The sequence below is a fragment of the Miniopterus natalensis genome, chromosome 2 (assembly GCF_054644295.1).
Source record: "Miniopterus natalensis isolate mMinNat1 chromosome 2, mMinNat1.hap1, whole genome shotgun sequence".
Classification (NCBI taxonomy): Eukaryota; Metazoa; Chordata; class Mammalia; order Chiroptera; family Miniopteridae; genus Miniopterus; species Miniopterus natalensis.
The window spans coordinates 162,310,695-162,330,296 of NC_142082.1; the positions used below are offsets into that span (position 1 = coordinate 162,310,695).

Genomic DNA, 19,602 nt, shown 5'->3' on the forward strand with positions numbered 1-19,602 from the left:
ACGACTGTTTTATTTTTGTCGCTTTATAACCCCTTTGGCCAAAGCGGATGTTGTGTTCGGTCCTAGGTATGGCCTCTGGACTCTGAGCCTGTGCCAAGTACCAGACCAGCAATCTGTGAGCTAGGAAACGGGCCAGCTAATTTGAAGCACATTACATCAGACATTTCCTGAGGTGGAGAGGAGGGCCTCCTTGCTAGAAAGCAGGGAGGATTTTGGCTCTTAGAGACTGGATTCAGTAACTTGAACTCCTTGGCTAAGGGCCAAACCTCTAGCCAGCAGCTATCATATGGTCTGCAAAAAATTCAGACCCAAAGCCTCCAGCCCCCACTTTGCATGCTGACACGGCAGCCTTCTTTCAGAAATACACACATTTTGAGGGGCAGGGACAGCCTTTAGAAAAAGAGAGGCATTATAAAATCTGATTTTAAAATGTTGTAAGAGATTAAATAGGTTTTATAAGAGATGTTTAAAACTTACCAATTTTTCTAATTTTATATTTAGGGGAGTAAGGGCAATGTCAACTTTGTAGTGGAAAATTGTAAACTCTGAATTAGAATTCTGTTCAAAAAAATGCTGTGTTCTAGCTCTTTCTTTCCCTTTCAAGATAAATAAAATCATATAATGTGCAGTGATGGATATATTGGTGTTAACTATTAAATTTATAAATCAGACCCTAATAGTTTTTCAGTTAACTTCAGAGATTGGCTTTGCACCATGTAGACTCTTCTGAGCTGATTGTGCCACTGCCTGTCTTCAGTAAAAACAGTACTGAGATGATTTAAAAACGAATAACACAGAGGCCCTGGCAGCCTCCCCTCTGAATGCTCAACACTGAGTCCCAGGATGGAAATTCAGCTGGTTAGAGTGGCCTTAGGGCCTATGAAAGAACAAGGTACAGAGCACTTTGGGGGGATTATCATCTCTGATCATTCTTACACCCTCAAAATACAGAGCTGTTCTTATGTTTTTCAAAAGTTTATTGACTGAGACTCAGGAGAAAGAAGTTCCAAAGTCATCTGTCAAGATTAAATCCCAAGTCTTCCGACAGACTGATGCTTCTCCCACCATCCACTCACAAATTGAGGGGCCCCCGTGTCCCTGTGCCAGGACAGTGACAAAAGAGCCTGAGGCACGAGACCCAGAAGAATGACCCGGGAAAGTGCTTCAGTGTGACCCTCCTGTGGGCTAAACTCCGAGTTTTCAGTCTAAAGTCTGGATACTTCATCTTCTCTTTTGGGAAAAGTGATCTGGTACTATTTGATCCTTCCCCCAAAGGGGTGCTCAAGAAAAACATGAAATATTTATGAAGTGCCTTAAGTTTCAGGGGAAGCAATGTTCCCATCTACGAGAACTGGAAATGTATTCCGGCACACCCACGCATCTGATCGACTCACCCAGGTTGCACACTTCCCCCCCGACCAGGCCTGTGTGAAAACCTAAGGATGTCACACATGCGTTTGCCACCTTTCTTTAGCCGTGTGTGTACCTGAGAACAGAGTGATACATTATTAACATGTCCAAGAAAGGAAATAAAGGGGTGGGAGTGAGAAGAGGAGGTGGCAGCAGTGAGGCAAGGGGAGGAAGGGAGGCGAGCACAACTGACAGGCCCCAGGAGCCCAAGCTGTTGACCTGCGGGCTGTGGGCAGCGCCTGCCATTCCCCCTGCCAGGCGAACCTGAGCCTCGCTGGCCAGGCCTTGCGGAGAGCTGCGCCAAGGTCTGCCGTGGCCAGGTCTTCTCGGTGACAAGACGGCGGGGGGCAGAGCTGTTCACTTGGCATCCTTCGCCATCACTAGGGTCACTGATAAAATATTAAACTGATCCTATGTACGTGGCTCCATGAAGATGATCAGGATGGAGGGAGGCCAGGGCGAGGGGCACGGATCCGCTATGCAGAGAGGAGCGAAGCCTCCTGAAGCCCACACAGGCGGTCTCGTGACAGCCACACCGCCACAGCGAAGCAGCCAGCGTGTGTTTACTTTCCGCTCAAAATGTTTTCCTTCATACATCCATCCCATCCCCCCTTACTCCTCAGGAAGGGACACAAAGTAACAGGCTCCAGGATGCCATCGATGTCCACTTGGACAGCATTCATGTCACAATACACTATCATGTACTGTAATTATACAAAATCTAAAGAATGGGATAAAATGGTACTAGTTACACTGGTTAAAATGAACCTGACAACCAAAAAGAGGAAGAAAAAGAAATCTCTGTCGAAATTCATAGTGACACTTGACAATATACAAAAAGAAAAGGTAGCCAAATAATTGTCCTAGCATGCTGCAGTTCATTGCCATAACTTCATAAATCCCCAGCTGTTTTGGGGAGAGAAAGTGCGTTTTCACATCCTAAATAGTTCTTACAGAAATTGCTTCCCATGTATGCAGGTCAACAGAAAAGATTTCAAAGCCTAGGCACCAAGACTGCTCAGACAGCCACGGAGCCTCAAGAGTGAGACTTCCAACTCTTCCAGTCAGACCTGGTTTGTTGAAAAAGAACCTGGACCGTGACTTTAGTCCAAGAGGGCCCGGGAAGAGACACTTAACTGTTAATACGGAAGAAAACCATCAAGAACTACAACAATTAAGACTTAAATATTTTTTTCTACTCTACTTTGAAGCTGAATGACAGCTTTTCATATTTGGAAAAGATGGGTGGCTGATCTCTGGGTAGAACCCCTCTCTCTTCCCCATCCACCCTCCCCGCTCCTGACCCAGTAGCTTCATGCTGGAGTACAGGTATTGCTGGTTCAGTTTTCTGGAAGTAGAATCACCATTTCTTCATATGTGGCCATGCCTTTTTTTTTTTAAACAATGAGGTATAATTTTAGACTAACAATGCCTATTCCTTCCTGGGCTATGGGCTTGATCAGTTGTGTGAGCAGGAAACAATTCAACTTTCTGATAAAATCACACACATACAAAAATTACTGCACTTAAAAAACAACAACAAAAAACTCAGCCCAACCAGCAAAGGGCCAGTGAAACTCTTCGGAAGGGGCTGTGCTCCCTGCTCTTTGCGCCTGGACCTTTCGCTGTTCAGTTGAATTTGGTTCGTTATTAAATGTCCAGAAGAGAAAGAGTCCAAAAGACACTGTAGGCTCTTTAAGGCTAAGTCTTCCCGGTGCTTCTACGAGATTAATTATCTCCTTGGCCACATATTACAAAGCAGAGGCTCCTTTTAGCAAAATGGCTATCAGGGCCCCCAAAAAACTCTGGAAGCAAGGGAGGATGGGTACACACCATGTCCTGTCCTGTGGATGAGAGAGAAACAGTGAGCGGCCTGGGAGGGCAGAGCCACACATCCACCGCCCCTGGCTGGACATACAGCCCCTTCCTCTGACTCCACCTCCCGCTCTCATTACACTCAACCCACAGCCCAGGTGGACGTGGGTCATCTGTGCAGCTTTCTCTGTGCAATTCCTACTTTCTGTGGATCTGAATGTCTTTCCCCCTGCCTGCAAACTCATCTCTCTCTCTTTCCTTAGTCTTTTTTTTTTTTTAATATCAATATGTTTTTATTGATTTCGGAGAGAGGAAGGGAGAGAGAGAGAAACATCCATCATGAGAGAGTCATTGATCGGCTGCCTCCTGCACGCCCCCGACTGGGGATCGAGCCCGCAACCCGGGCATGTGCCCTGACCGGGAATCCAACAGTGACCTCCTGGTTCACAGGTCAGTGCTCAGCCGCTGAGCCGCGCCAGCCGGGCCTGCTCTCCTTATTTTTTTTTCTTCCTGCCTCCTCGTGCTTTCTGTCTGTTTCTTGATGGATGTAAAGGCATGATGCTAGTCCTGTCCTGCTGCCACGGGTCCATATGCTACTCCATTGACATTTCTCTCACAATGCACGCCTGTCCTCTCCCCACCCTGTCCGTGGTCCTGCCCCCTCAGGATGTCCAGACACAGTCCACACTCCACTTACTGAGCTGAACGGGCGGATTACTTGTTACATCAGCCAAGATTACTTACGACTTTAAAATCTGATCTTCTGGTCAAGACTCGAGCCCATGACATTGAACATGTTACTAATGTATTCATGACGTTCTCGACCAAGTGCTTATAATGAATACAATCAAGGTATGTCTAGGCTCTGCTGTCCTGAACTGCTGTCAGTATTTTCTTCTTTGGGGTGTTTACTCCAGCTCATGTCTTCTTTGTAATCCCTTTATGACAAATCCCTTTGTAATCAGTAAAAGATTTTCAAAAAAATGTCTAGATAAATAGGGTGAATGATAATATCTTGGTGTTATAGGCACAGAGCCAAAATCAGAGTAATTTAAGGTTCAGGGTAGAAGGAATGGAGGTCAAATCATCATGAGCTGCCAAAGCTCCTTCATGTCATGCCCACCAGCCAAGGGCACTAAAGCTGAAAGGTCTGCTACAGAACTTGTCTGTCCCTGCGCCCACCTCCACATGCCCACCTCTGTGGGGGCAGAGTCAGGACAAGTGGCTGCTGCTGCCCTCTCCTGTATCCCATCGTGTCCCCTCCCATGGTGGGCGCCTCCCCACTTACTGCTCTGATTCTGAGCTAGGACTTGCTGACGTTCTCGTAGATGACGTCGCTGATGCAGAACTGCTGTTTCTTCTTCATCCAGATCAGCTGCACACACTGATGGATAAAAATGTACTGCTCCTGGAGCGAAAGACAGAGCCATGGTTCAGAGCAAGACAGTTTTGTACAAATATGTGCAAAGATAATATTTTGATACTATGACAGTATTAAATATTATGATGTGATGTCAAAGGAACCAATTTTCATTATTTAGGAGACAATTTTATAATTAGAAAATCCAAGAGAAACAACTATAAAAATATTTTGAATAATAGAGCTTAGACCATCATTACTTAATGCTAAAGGCAATGAATCTATAAATCATGGGCTATTTTGAAAAATAAAAGTCTATTACTTCTTAATACACCAAAATAAATTCCAGGAAGTTTAATAAATTAAGCCATAAAAATATAAAGGAAAATATAAGTTAATTCCTCCCTGATTACTTTAAGGAAGGGCTTTCTAAACTTTAAAGCAATGGAATAAATTATAAATAAAAATGTCAGTCTACTATATATTTTTTAAAGTGAAAAGAATAAAATAAAGGGCAAACTAGAAATGGGAGAGACAATGTTTATACCTTTATTTTTGTTTAAAATTTATCCAAAATTGTAACACACTTAAATTCACAAATATATAAATGAAATACATTGACCACTAAACCAAATATTCCAGGAAGGCACAGACTATGATGTCTTCTTTATCCCTAATGCCTATTAAATGTTTTGTTTTTTTACCAAGAAAACTGAGGAAATATTAAAACATATGTAAAAAGTTGGCCAAGTAAGGGGGCGTGCAGGAGGCAACCGATCAATAACTCTCTTATTATTGATGTTTTACTCTCTTTCTCCCTTTCTCTCTCTGAAATCAATAAAGATATATACATATTTTTAAATGTAAATGAAAACAATTGTTTTTCACCTATAAAGTGAGCAAAGTTAAAGGAAAGAACAATGATGACTTGAGTTTGCTGAAGCAGTCATTTTTAGCTATTATTGGTGGAGGTATAATAAATACAGTGCTAATAAATGATATTGTGAACACAGATATCACTAAAAAAGTGCAAAAGAATCCAATTTAATATCCTATGGAAAGGAGAATGTTTTGAATAATCAATGGTATATCTATATGAAACATTATTCAGTCTTTAAAATGACATGTATATAATTTGGGGCAGTCTGGGATAATACACATAGAAAAATGTTAAGTGAAAAATTAGAATTTAAAATTAGCATGTGGACACATAATATGCCAAAATATTGAGTGTGGTTGTCTTTGTACCATAATGTCAAGATAACTTCATGATCTCCTTTTCCCCAGGCTTTATAAGTAACACCATTAGAAACAACCTTTATATAAGAACCAGTCAAGATGTCCATAGGATCTTAAGGGGCATTTTGTATGACAACTTTAAACAAAGGATAAGATTAATACTTCAAACTTCACTGGGTTGATTCCTCAGCCTTACCTGTATTTTTCAACAAGATTAGGAGAAAATATAGGCCCTTATTTTGTGATAGTATCCCATGGACAACTAAACCACCCCTTCTTATCAGCACTGGGCAGAGATAAGGCCGAGACCACCTGGTTTCTCCACCTAGAGCTGCTCAGTGGCCAAACATTGTCTCAAAAAAAAAAAAAAAAAAAAAAGTAGCCAGACCATAAGAAAAAAAACATAAAGACTATTTATGGGCAGGTCCCTGAGGTCCCTGAGAAATCTAAGCTGTAATCAGGAGGACAGGCTACTCAAAGCAAAGCCCTAACTGACCTCCAGGGAAAGCCTATCAGAGGAAAATTAAACAAAACATTTGATAAAAATAGAAGAGAGCCCCAGAGAGTCGAATGTCATCCATGCAGAGCGCTTTACAGTTCAAAGCACTTAACCAGATTTGTCATTTCACATAATGTGTACTTGACAGCAATTCGTGAACATGGTCATCACAGTTTACAGACGGGGAATGGAGCTTGAGAGGCACAGTGAGCTATGGGGTGGCCATGTGCACCCAGGCTTTCTCCTGGGGTCTGGCCCGATGACCCTACTTTCTTTACGCTTCTTGGGGGGCAGGTGGGGCCACTGCTCAGGAGAGAAAGGGGAAGAAGGTACGTTACAAATAGCCCACGCCTCAGGTTGCAATAGCCTGACGTGCATCTGAGGCTATGCCCAGCACAGTCTGTTACTTCTACTGTCTTTATTTATTTACTTTTAGGGGAGGGGGCAGCCTGAGTGGGGCTACGCGCCTTCCGCTTTGCCGGAGGACTGAAAGTACTTAACTATTTGCACTATTTTTAGAAGGAGGTTGGGTGGTGGAACCCAAGTGATGGGAAATGAAGAGCAGATAGGAAATTTGGAAACTAGCCATGGGAAGAAGCCTGGTGCACAGTACAGGTGGTTGATATACATACTCGGAGTCTGAAATCAGCTGGAGAATCATTCGGGCCTCTTGAAAATCACTAGTGTCTCAGGGGTACCCTAGGATGAGAAAGCTGAAGAAAATAGTATTTTATTCTGCCCTTTACTTATTAACATCGGTGAAGTAGAAGGCAGCGGCTGGGCTGTGAAAAGGCTCAAGGAGGGTGTTAGGAAGATCCTAACATTCAAAATACAGGTTGAATCACAAAAAGTGTAACAATGAGGAAACACAAAGGTAAATGGACAAGATGTTCCCGCCGTGAATAAAAAAATCCACTGCAGAATCCTGAGGGAACTCAAGAGCAAAGCTGGAGCAGTTGGTAAATAAGGAACCTTTGGTGACCTCGCCTCTTTTGCTAACTTTGAATTTTCCCAGAGAGTTCAGGGAAGGGATATTATGCTTAAAAAAGACTGTTCCCCTAGAGATGTCAGCTTAAAATGCTGCCGTAAACAGCCAAAGAACCAAGTTTGGGGTAAGAAAGTTAGGAGGAAAACAGCATTTTCTCAGCTTCACAAAGGCACCTGGCTGCTCTGGTTTTGTGTGGTTACCACACCTGAAGGAGGATCCTGGCGCTGAATCAGATGGAGGGTCTGCCGTGTGAACATAGCATTTACAAAGGGATTAAGATTCTGTACTGGGAAAGTCAGAAGCAAACAGGCTATAATCAAAGTCTATAAAGTGATAAAGTATCAATTAGGTCAATGTGGCAGACGACTCATCAAATCCAAATTACTTAAAATAAGGAGCTGCCCTTTGAAGCGTGGGGATTAAATACATAATGGGGAGTTTTAATCATATATTAGGATAGAAATTTATAGACGTGAAAGCCAAAAATATGGACTGATCCATAAAGCACTGCTTAATCATTAAGTCGTGGGCCTTCCTGGGAAGCCAGGGCATTTTAAACGAGGTCATGTTCACGGCCCCACAGCAGTAAATTACAAGGCAGCAGGACTGGGCTAAGGGGGTCAGGACACAGATGCATGAGTGCTTCCTGATCCTCGTGAGACAGCTGGGAGGGGACGGGTTACTTTTCCACGGTGGCTCAGGAATAAACACGCAGAGGTGGCTGTGCTGAGCCTTGCTCAGACGGAATGAGGGAGCAGCAGGGGAAGGTCGAAGGGTGGTGAAGGGGAAACCCCCAGAAGCACTGAGGCCGCACCATTACTGCGGGCTTTTGAGTTATGCTGGCATCTGGTGGTGGTTCCTGTGAAAAGCACGAGGAAGACCCGGGCGGCGTTCAATCCCCTGTAATTTTAGGGAGAGGCGTGGCCAGGTTTTGTTCTACTCTGTTCCTCCACACAAACGCCTTCCAAAAAGAGATTACTGTTCGCCTGAAGCCAAGAAGCTGCGGGCATGGCTGGGTGACTAGGATTATGAACAAGCTATTGTGCTGGGGTTTTGAGGCCCACACAGGCGCACCCCCACTGGGCTGGGAGGGGAGGTGCTGTCTGCTGGCACCCGGCTGCCCTCCAGCCTGAGTGCATCCTGAGGCTTCAAGGAGAAGGGGACCTGGGGCAAGAGGAGGAGGAGGGATGGATTTTTCGAGGGATGCTGCCAGGTTGTTACGATGCTAAAGCCATTCATTAGATTAAGGGAACTGGAAGTGCTGGTAGGTTGGGGGCTGGAAACCCTTAAAATCATAAGGGGGACAGAAAGCGTAAATCCAACCCGCGATCGCTGTCTAAAGTGAACCGGGACAGAGTCACACGACAGACAAACTAGTGACAAACTTTTGAATCAAATCTAACTTTTCAACTATGAGTGAAATCACATCAGTTCCATAGTCTCCAGTTGGTGGTATTTACCCAGAGGGGCTGCCCAGAACTCTCACTCCGATCAAAGAGGTTTTATTCTGTCATAGGTGTATCCGTGTGCTCTGAATTATGAAGGGCATATGAACCAAGAGAAGTGCAAGCGTTGTCCACCGAATGGGTTTTTAGAAGCCCTTTTCTGTTTCCCTTACACCTTGAAGCGGTTTGAAGGGGCACGGTGAGAAAGGGGAAAGGGAGACATAAAAACATTTTGAGACAATTGTTTTGAAACAGGCGGAATAACAGGAAGTGTTTTCGGTCAAGGGCAAGTTTAAAGATACGCGTTGGTTGCATTCCTACCTCCGTCTGTACCATGGACATCCGGTACGCCCTCATTTCTGACACCAGCCCCAAAATGTCGACAAACTCATGCTCCCGAATGTGCTGCAGGAGCCTGTCCAGGGCAATGAACGTTCCTGTCCGGCCAACGCCAGCGCTGCAAGAGTGTTCAGACAGCACATTACTCAGACGGCGCCTCTACACGCTGAAAACAAAGGGGCGCTTAGAACGGAACGAACAGGGAGCGCCACTGAGAAAAAACACTGAACTCCTGACAGCATTTTCCACTTAACTGATTTTTCAACCATGCAGTTGTGGTCGGTGTGTCTTCTAATATCACATTTCTGACTATCACTGCTGCTTCCGTTTAAGAGGCCTGGGTCTGGCCCAGGCGGAGTGGCTCAGGTAGTTGAGTGTCCTGTGCACCGAAAGGTTGCTGGTTCAATTCCTAGTCAGGGCACGTACCTGGATTGTGCGTTCAATCCCTGGTTGGGGTAGGTATGGAAGGCAACCGATCGATGCTTCCCTCTCACATTGATGTTTCTCTCTCCCTTCCTCTCTCTAAGCATGTCCTCAGGTGAGGGTAGAAAAAAAAAAAAAAAAAAGAGAGATACAGGTCTACACTGCCTCACCCCCCCTTCCTGACAAAGGTGATAATTGCATATGGACCTGGCTAGAGAGTCGGTTCCTGCCCTCGGGGGAGCTAGACACATAAACAATTCCAGCCTTCTGAGCAGCCTCAGAGTTAAGTCCTCACACCCAGCTCAGAAGTCTAGCTGCGATGCCCACAACTTAGCTCCAGCTCTGGGGCCAAATCAGTTTGTGTGCCTTCAGCCCCAGGGTGAGTTCCCCATTCCAGACCTTCCTTACAGCACAGCTCCCTTCTGGTGAGTTCTAGGCCTGCTTCGATCTCCCAGGAATCTTCTAGGTAATTGCATCAAAATCAGATTTAGTATTTGGACCCCATCGATCACAGTCCCCGAATCCTAGTGCTCGTAGAGAGTAGAGGGAAGTGGAATGATTTGTGCTGACCAATTGCCCATCACAGTTCTGCATGTTGAAGTCAGCTCTTCTTTTCTTCCAGTTACTCAGCCTAAAGGGCCAAATCCTTCCAAACTCTGAATTATGATGAAATGTGAGAAAAGAGGAAGCCAAAACTAATTTCTATGCAGAATTGGCTGGGAGAGAAATCCAACAGCGAAACTCACTGTAGTTCAGAGCCCTAGTTTGCTTTTTGGACTGGACAACCCTTGCCTCCTAGGACTTATCTTCTCAGGTACAGTGTTCTGCCCCTGGGTGAACACCTGTAAAGTCACATCCAGAATTGTCCCTGCTGCCTGCTGTGAAAGGAAGCATGAGTTTGACCACATGGTTGAGCAGCTTTATTTTCAGCTTTTGGAAGGAACAATTGTGAGATTAGATAATTTCATCTTGGTGAAGCAAGTTTGTAACCTGTGAATGCCTAAGGTGAACCAATAGTAAGGATATCCTTCCTGATCAGAAGCTTGGTAACTTATGAGGCATTTTTCAGGGAGACACATACTCCTCTGTCTTCTCCGCCTCCCCCCCCCCCAGTCATTCTAGTTCACTGAAGCCCAGGTGCCAGCTAGATCCAGGGTTGAGATCTATTTGCTCATGCTGACATGGCTGCCAGGGCCTCCTCTAACATCTTTATCTTACTTGTATTTCTGATATACAATAAGGGCATATTTATATCCCCTGCTCTTCAGAGCTTGCATACAAAATTTGCAACAATATGTGACACCAATGGATTTTGATGGAGCTTTGTTCACTTGGTAAGAAAGAAAGCTTAAATTCAAAGATAACTCTACCCATGAGGAGTTCACATGGTCCTCAGTTCTGATAATGTAATAGATCCTAATACCCCCTTTCATAGCAATCATAGCAACTATGTTTACCTCAATGAGCTCAATGTTCTCATCTTTCCTTCACCTGGCTTTTAATCTGTTTATATTATTCTCGGCTGCGGTGAGCTATTTTTAATTTGACCTTGAATTTGGCCATATTGTGAACCACTCAGAGAGTCCTTGATAGGACAGGGTAATATCACACAGGGCTTAAAGGCATGTCTGTGGAGACTGGTGTGGCTGGATTTGAACCCTAACTCCTCCATGTTCCAGATGCAAGAACTTGTGTGAACGAACCCCCTAACCTCTCAACTCCTCAGGGGTTTTTTTCATCTTAAAAGGGAATAATAATATCTATCTTATAGACTACAGGATATAAGATGGCCATTTATAAGTAAATAATGTATCTAGTAAGACCTCAGTTAACCTTTAAAAGACGGCATTTAAATTCCGTCAGCATTTAAATTCGGCCAGCGGGACCCACTCCTTGCCGGGAACTAAAGTTCCCTTTCATCGGATAAAGGTTAATCATAAATTTTTTAAACAATCATAATTCATTTTATTGTTAATCTGATCAGGAATTTATGAACTGGTTGGCTCTTTTTTTTTTTTTTATAAAATAGAGTCATGGTGCTTAACAGAAAATGCATTTGATGACGTTACCTGCAGTGCACAACCATGGGGCCTTTGCTCTTGGTAGCTTGCTGCCGGACCACGTGTACAAACTGCAGGATACTTTCTGCGGCGTTTGCTGTGGGCACGCCGTGGTCAGGCCATGCAGTGTAGTTAAAATGCATCACATCCTGCATCTCGTCAGCCTTCAGGAGAAAGAGCCAAAGAAGCGTTAATCCCTCAGTCCCGGGGCAGGATGGCCCAGGCCTCCGCTGCCGCTCACGTGACTGGCACCAGAAGGTAAAGCCACATTCCACTCCTGGTCTGCATTCTTCCCTTTCCAGCTCTGAGCATTGTGTCTGGCATAAAGCAGGACTTAAAAAAAAAAAAAATACTAACTGTATAAAGCTTCAAATAGTAGGATAAATGGGCTAGTCCATGCCTGTGTAGAGATAAGAGCTTAAGCAGATTAGGGTTTGCATCCTAGCTTTTGCTATTTAGCAATTGCTTCAGCTTTGGCCAATGCATTAAAAACTGTGGAAGGTGCTGTTGGGGTCCCCGTGGGTCCCCCTGCCCAGCTGCTGCCAGCAGCGTAGAGCTGCACCCTTCTCATGGTCATGCCCCACCAAGCAGAGCTGACTTGCTAGAAAATGCCTAAGAGCTTCTGTTTTCCTGCTCAGGGCATTCCGCAGCTGACCAGTGACTGATAATGGGGTACAAAAAGCTACCCCCATTATGGCAGGTGGGACAACTAAGTCTACAGTGCCATTTATGCCCCAGTACTGCCCCTGGGACCCAGCTGAGCTAGACTTCAGCTGCACCCATAGCTGTGCGTGGCCCCTTCCTTGTCCTGTCCCGTCCTGCTTTCCTTGCTCCCTAGATTACACTTTCAAAACATCACCTATTTAACAAACCCTGTCTTGGGGCTGATACTAGGGGGGTTGACTCAAGACAAAGTCACCAAACACCAATTTTCTCATACCTAAAAAGGGCCCTTTCAGATGCTGTCGGGTGACCTGACCTGTAACAAGGGCTGCCGTGGGGTTGAGGAGTGCTCGCTCATGTTTGTGAAGGATGGTGCCTGCCAGCTATTATCAACACCACGGCCACGTCATTCCTGCCACTCACTCCAGCCAGCTCAGGGCAGGCATATGGTTGGTTCTGGGAACCCTGGTAAGTGGGTGCATTTGTATATTTATCTTGTACATATTAACCTGTGCATCAACTACACATATTATTGTTTCCTCTGAACTGAGTCAGTATCAATTAGGATGTGGGTCCTCCAAGATTCACTCTTTTTAGTCCCTGCTAACTTATAAGCATAAAAATTTATTCTGCTCTTATTATCAGTATTCCAAACCCAGGTCTCATGAAGATCTAATGCATCCCCTTTCCTCAAACTTGGTCAGAGCCTAGAACTCACTCAGTGGATGAAATATTCTGTCATAATTTGGGAGAATTGGGCCTGGCTGTGAGTTTGGAGCTAAAGTTTAGGCTCAGGTATTAAAGAGAAATGAATTAATAAGTTCTAAAGAGTCAGTGGTCTTGGGTGGAGTAAAATTTATATAAATAAATGTATACATGAAGTATATAAACATATATGTAATAAGATTTGTATAAATATAAATAAGTCAGCACTTCAACTAGACCCACTGTCCCCTTGGCACCTAAGGCCATACACCCCCAGCAGTACACAGTGCCTCCCTCGCTGTGGGTTCTGTCTTAGACACCCAGAGCCTAAAGTCTGCAAAACGCTAGCTTCCACCACTGCTGTCCACAGTGAGTATGGCAAGAAAGTAACACAAGCATAATAAAATATGCAGAATGACTCAATTATTCAACACCATGAGGATTTAAGGATAATCACTAGATATTTTTTTGGTTGCCCAGAAAAGTTCATGAAAATGCTCATTCTTTTCAAATGCTGATGGCAGGCTTACCACAAAGATGTGAACAGTGCTGGTTATATATGTATACATATTACAGTTGATCTGAAAATGTATTCAGCTAAAATATTCAAGATGCTTCAAAAATAGGAAACACTTAAATCAGTCTCTGTAGCTGCAAGGACTTGGGATCAGGGCGATTCCTGTCAGGTGAACAGCAAGGCACGTGTCAAGGGAATGAAGGAGTATGGCTGTTTTTTGTTTTGTTTTTTTCTCCAGTTTTACTCAGTTCATGCCAACTTTCAAGTAGTGGAAAGAGACAGACTGAATTATGGTCATTTTCCTCCTTCGGGTTATATCTTATTTAGACTTTCCAGATTTTCTTTTATCCTGATTTCTTAAGTTATGTAATTTTATCCTTACATTATATAATTTCTCAGAGTTTCTACATATCAATATAGAGGGAATAAAGAAGGGTATAAAGAAAAAGTGAAGCACATAGAAAACCATATTCCTTAGCCCAGCACAATGTTCTTTAGCAATTTCACCTTCATCTGGGGAGCTTAAAATTTAGATTCTGCTTATGGCCAAAAGAGGGCGCTCTGGGACCTAATGCTTGTACCTACTGTATAAACACCTTACCAGAAAACATTATTATTCAACATTTTATTCCTGTGTTTCGAGCCCTTCACATGCTTGTCACTGAAAAGTCATCGTTGGAGATCAAGGACAAGAAGCACAGTATTGACCATTCAATTATCTATGTCATTCTTCCCTGTCAAGGGAACAGACCCTATTTTGTGCCCCATAATTTTTTCTCCAAGATGCAAACCTAGGGAAAGATTTGTTCTATATTTGTCCCACAGGTTCCAGGGGTTTCCTCTGAACTCACCAAGAAAGAAAGCAGAGTTCAAATTACACTCAGATTGTCAAATATTTTCTCTGATGGAAATCTAATCTACTGATGCTAAGTGCTTTATTATTTTTGAAATCACTCATTTATTCACTGCTCTATGCATTCCACAAAGATTTGTTAAGTGGCTATGGGTTGGGATTACAAGGATTATTAAAACGGTTCTTGCTTCCAAAACTCACACTGGGGGAGGCAGACATGAAGCGAGAGAACTGAAATGATCTCTGGTGTGCTGAGATGGAGGAACAGCCATGAGACTGGAACAGAGGAGGAGAGGGTTACAGGTCTCTTGAGACTGCGGGAGGTTAACAAAGGAGGTGACACTGGAGTTGAAGCTTCGTAGGAATGTGCTTAGGGAGCAGGAGTTGATGAGCCTTTCAAAGCAATGGAACGGCTTGAAGCACGGTCTGTTACTGTCATATAGGGATTCGCCTAAATTCTCAGTGTAGCCCAAATCATTGCTAACTCCCAGTGGTTCAGAAGTAATTTATCTCTCGTAAATATCAATAAATGGGTAGTTAATGAATGCTTATGTTGTACTGATATGGACACTCTTTGGTTCCCAATGTCTATGTTAAAAGTGAACAAACACTTTCTGTGTAGGACAAATGAGAAATAGTTTAGATTTTGCAGGCCCTACGGTCTCTGTTGCAATGACTCCAGCTTGGCCAGGCACAGACGCAGTCACAGGCAGTATGTAAACCCATGTGTAGCTGTGTTGCAATAAACTGTTATCTATGGACACCGACATTTGATTATCTAATTTCCATATTGTATTTCATGTGAGATGCCATTCTTATTTTGATGTCCTTTTCAAACATTTAAAAACACAGAACTTATTCTTAGCTCTGGCTCTACAAGACAGACAGTGCCCAGTGTGGTCACCTGCTGTTAGGAAGGGTTGTCTCTAAGCAGCACATATTTAATGAGGACTTTCCTATTAAACTTCGTTCTCAGCAGGGCAAGTGGAGAATACTAGCAGAAGCCCCTCTGTGTCCTGGGCTGCTCTGTGTGAAGAACACAACAGGGCAACAGGGTCTGATGTCAGCACCTCGCCTGGCACATGAACATTCTGCATGTGCTCTGAGCTTGTCCTCAGAGAGGCGGCGGGAGAAACAGACTGTGCTGGCATCCTGGCGATCAGAAACCAATAGCATTTCAAAAGACATGTGGAACCATGATTAACAATGCCTCGAAGTACCTTGGAAATAGTAAAAACCAAACCAGAAAAAAAGCCAAACAAAAAAAACCCAAACTACTAAATCATGGTTTAAAGTTTGATTTAAATCTAAGTGTGCCTTGTATATCCTAATTATACTCATATATGGTTAGTGTTAGTCATGAGAACATGTCCCTCCTCAGGCCTAGTAAGCAATGACTCGCATGTCTCTGACTGCCCTGGGCTAACCTGAGGTGGACAAGGCAGTCCTTCCTTCCATCTCCTGAGGCTCTCCAGGCCAGCATTTCACCCCCACCATTCTCGATGAAATGGGAAACAACTGCATTAAAAGTGGGCCTTTTCTCTCGAAGGAAGCAGTGTCGCAGAGCCTGAGTGCTCATGATCTTGTAGGGCGGTGGGTTGGTCTCCTGACCCCTGGGGGCTCCCTCAGCCTGGGAGCAGCACCCGAGCTTGTGCTCGGTGACTTACGTAGATGACCCTGAAGTGTCTGCAGGCCCAGTCATCCTGCTCTTCCTCCGAGAGCATCTCCACGGTGATGTCCCCGTAAGCGATGGGCTCTTCTGTGAAGGGCCAGTAATGGTCACATTTCACCTGAGGTGGAAATAACATTCTCAAACAAACGAGCCAGGGAAGAGATGAAGTCTGCGCTGCCTCGGGGGAAACAAAAGTCCTGTGTCTGAAGAACTGTCTGTGCTTACTGTGCGGTGCAGTCTGGAGCCAGAGCGGGTTCTGGTGCGGGGCAAGCATTCAGCTCGTGGCAGGGGCCGCTGCTGAGTGGGCACGCCCTGCAGGCACTTACCCTCCTCTTCTCGTTGCACTGAGTGAGCATGACAATAATCTGAGACTTCTGCTGGAGGACCATCTTCCAAAAGTCATTTCTGGTTTCAGGCAGTGGCCCCTGTGTGGCAATATACTCCTGGGATGAGTTGTATCCCTGAAAGATAAGTGGCAAAGCTGTCACCTAAGGAACCGATGCTGTTCTGCACAAATGAGAGAAAAACCTGAAAATGTACTGGGGATAAAACCTGGCAACGGATCGCCCAGCTCTGCAGTGTGTTCTCCTGTTCCTGTGGGCTAGGCCGCTAGAGCAATGGACTGTACAGGTCTGTGTGATTTACGTGCAATTCTTGGGAAGCCTATAAAATCGCACCCACACCTTTTTTATGATAACAGCTACTATCTTTATAGGTATTTTAAAACGCAGGTGCTCAGGTGCAGCCCTTTGAGTTTGGCTGCCGAAAATATTTAAACAGAAGAAAGATTATCTTTAATATAACGATCTACTGTTTCCACTAGTTCTTTACAAGGAAATATGAACAGAATCACTCTCTGGGCCTTTTCCTTTCCTACTGTTTATTCTGAAATGGAAAAATGGAGACTGTTCTCTAGTAGGAGAATGGCTTTCTTTTGAACTGTTTGCCATATCCCTGTTTCCCTAGTGGTTGTCCTCTGCCTGGACTGGAATTTGGGTGCCTGCTTTACTTTTGTTTTACTTACAGGAATGTAGTTGGCATTGATGTAGTCTGCACCTTCCTCTTCATTCATGGAGAGTAATCTCACTCGGCTAAAGTCATCTATAAAGAATGAGAAAGGAAATATTTAAGAAATCAGAGTAGAAAGAACAATTGCCTGGAGCCTGTCTTCCCCATATTCACTCAAAATGGCCAGTGACAGAGTAGGCAGATGAAGTTTCTCTTGGCTGGATATGTTAGCCACCCCCAATTTTAGTTTCTCGTTTAAACAAATATATAAATATCTCTCAATCACTATTTTCTCCCACCAGCCCTCCAGTCCTTGGAAAAACTAGCTCCACATGTTTGGGGAGATTGTGCAGAATATTTACAGAAACTACAGTTTCTGGGAGATTGTCTGGAAGGCTATAGCATGTAGCCTGACCATGTGATTTCCATCTCACAGAGGGACATCCGTGAATTCACTACCTTTGGGAAACCTACAAGAGAGAATGGAGTCACGTGGGCTTTTTGTGAATGGACTTCACATGAGAAAAGTAAATTCTGAAATGTGTACAGATGTAAGGTGTTGTAATGATCATGCTGCCTAATATTAACAAGAAACCTGTTGAAGGAAAAAGTTCTCTTTCTAGAGTTTTTTCACCCTCTCTCTTTCCACTTTTCCATTCTTTCTCCACTCCCCCTAGAGCATAGCAGAGAGGAAAGTTAAATCTATATTGAAATATATTTTAACTGTCCTGTTAGTACTTTATATTACTTTTTTTGAATGTTGCTTTTATTAAAAAATACTCAGCAGCAACAGAACTTGCCAGAAGTTAGAAAGAGGAGACATTTTAACACATTGAACTCCCTTCCCATTTGCTTCTTTCCATTGTCAAAGACTAGACTGAAAATATTTTATGAGAGCACAAATTATCTTATCCCTAATTTGGCCAAGACGTTTGATTACCAAAGGGCCAAATAGTTCTTTCCTGTTCAGATGCAATTCACTTAAAAGTGTAATAATTACATCTTCCTACACACAATAGGATCTAATGACATCAGAGCATGAGTTCGATAAGAGGTGGCCTTGAGGATGCAGACCACAACTGGGTCTGAACAGAGGTTGGTGAAACTGATTAATCTGTAATAATCATCCTTCAGCCTTTGAAAGACTTGAGTCGGATCGGCACTCTTGACAATCTTACATGGTAGGATGTTTGTGTAACGGTTTTTACAGCGGTTCAGTGGAAGGTCTGCTGCAAAGTGTGGAATATCCAGTCCAATCAATTTCAACTCCTGCAAGTGACAGAATAGATTTTAGATTTCCGTACATGGTATGGACTGAATTATTGTTCACATTGGACCATACTTCGCTCCCAACCCATAACAGAATCAGCACACACCCTTTGCCATGTGATGCTGCAGAGATCCTTTTTGGGATGGAGCATACTTCTCCACCCCACTCTTTTTTTTTTTTTTTAAGAATTCTGAGAACATTTGAACATTTAAAAAATATATATGTCTTTATTGATTTCAGAGGGAGGAAGAGAGAAGGAGAGAGAGACAGAAACATCAATGACGAGAGAGCCATTGATCAGCTGCCCCCTGCACGTCCCCGACTGGGGATCGAGCCCACAACCCAGGCATGTGCCCTGACCAGGAATCGAACCTCCATCTCCTGGATCCTCGGTTGATGCTCAACCACTGAGCCATGCCTGGATAGGCCCCTCCCACTCTTGTCTGCTTGCTTGGGTAGAACTAATGTCCAATAAGAAACCTTAAATGTGCTTCTTTGGTTTAGTTTGCTCTTTTGTGTTTCTGCCATCTGCCGTGAAAAGAGCATGACCAGGGAAGCTGCTAGTCCCTAACTGAGGAGATACATGAAAGGGCCCTAACCCTACCCATGGCCAGAAGCAGAGCTGTCCCTGCTAAGCCACAGACCCGCGGGTGAGGAAAATAAATGTCGTCGTAGGTCACTGAGATTTTGATGTTGTTTCCTATAATATAGTGTTATTGCAGCAATAGCTGACTCTACAATACATAACTACTTGGGGTGGCCTGGTGATCATTCAGAGAAAGTGAGGATTATATGCATAACACGCAAGGTGTGGAAAATTTGGAAAGAGATCCATTTCAGACTTTTGGAGGTCTAGGGTAACTGAAATGTGTGCAATTTGCATAAATAGTTTCTGTTCTCTGAGGAAATGTCGATTTTTCTCTTTCAGTCAATGAGCCTTAGAGAAAGTAGTAAAAGAGAGAGTGAGGAGCAATGTAGGCGTATTCTTCATGTGACAAGATGTAGGATTGACAATCTCTAAATATATGGTAAAGAAACCTCAAAAATAAGGATGAATCAGTAGTGGATAAGTGAAACCATCAGTGAAAAAAAGACCATCCAAATACCTGCCTGTGTGTATTAGCATTCCCATAAATCCTATCATCAGAAGGTGCAATGAGTGAGTGATTTTTCTATAAACTGACAACCATCACACCTCAAAAAGGTTATGCTACTGGAAAAGGAGGTTTCTAACCTGTGTTGTCCTGTGTCTGGTAGGAAACAAGGGTTATAGTCAGACCACCTGCTTTTCCCTGGGGGGCATCATTCAAAGTGTGGTCTGTGTGAATGGTGCCCC

The 19,602-nt window shown here is 43.9% G+C and overlaps 1 protein-coding gene across 1 annotated transcript in view; it reads right to left on the reverse strand.

The window, feature by feature from the left end:
- Positions 1-2,062: 2,062 nt before the first annotated feature.
- The window catches only part of PTPRO (protein tyrosine phosphatase receptor type O), a 180,205-nt gene continuing 162,665 nt past the window's right edge, over positions 2,063-19,602 (reverse strand). The window contains exons 20-27 of the mRNA XM_087813781.1: positions 18,175-18,265; positions 17,013-17,089; positions 16,315-16,449; positions 15,984-16,106; positions 11,588-11,742; positions 9,078-9,213; positions 4,514-4,633; positions 2,063-3,254 (exon numbers count right to left, since the gene is read on the reverse strand). Coding sequence (XP_087669907.1) covers positions 4,529-4,633; positions 9,078-9,213; positions 11,588-11,742; positions 15,984-16,106; positions 16,315-16,449; positions 17,013-17,089; positions 18,175-18,265 — 822 coding nt within the window. The 3' untranslated portion in view covers positions 2,063-3,254; positions 4,514-4,528. The remainder of the gene's footprint in view (positions 3,255-4,513; positions 4,634-9,077; positions 9,214-11,587; positions 11,743-15,983; positions 16,107-16,314; positions 16,450-17,012; positions 17,090-18,174; positions 18,266-19,602) is intronic.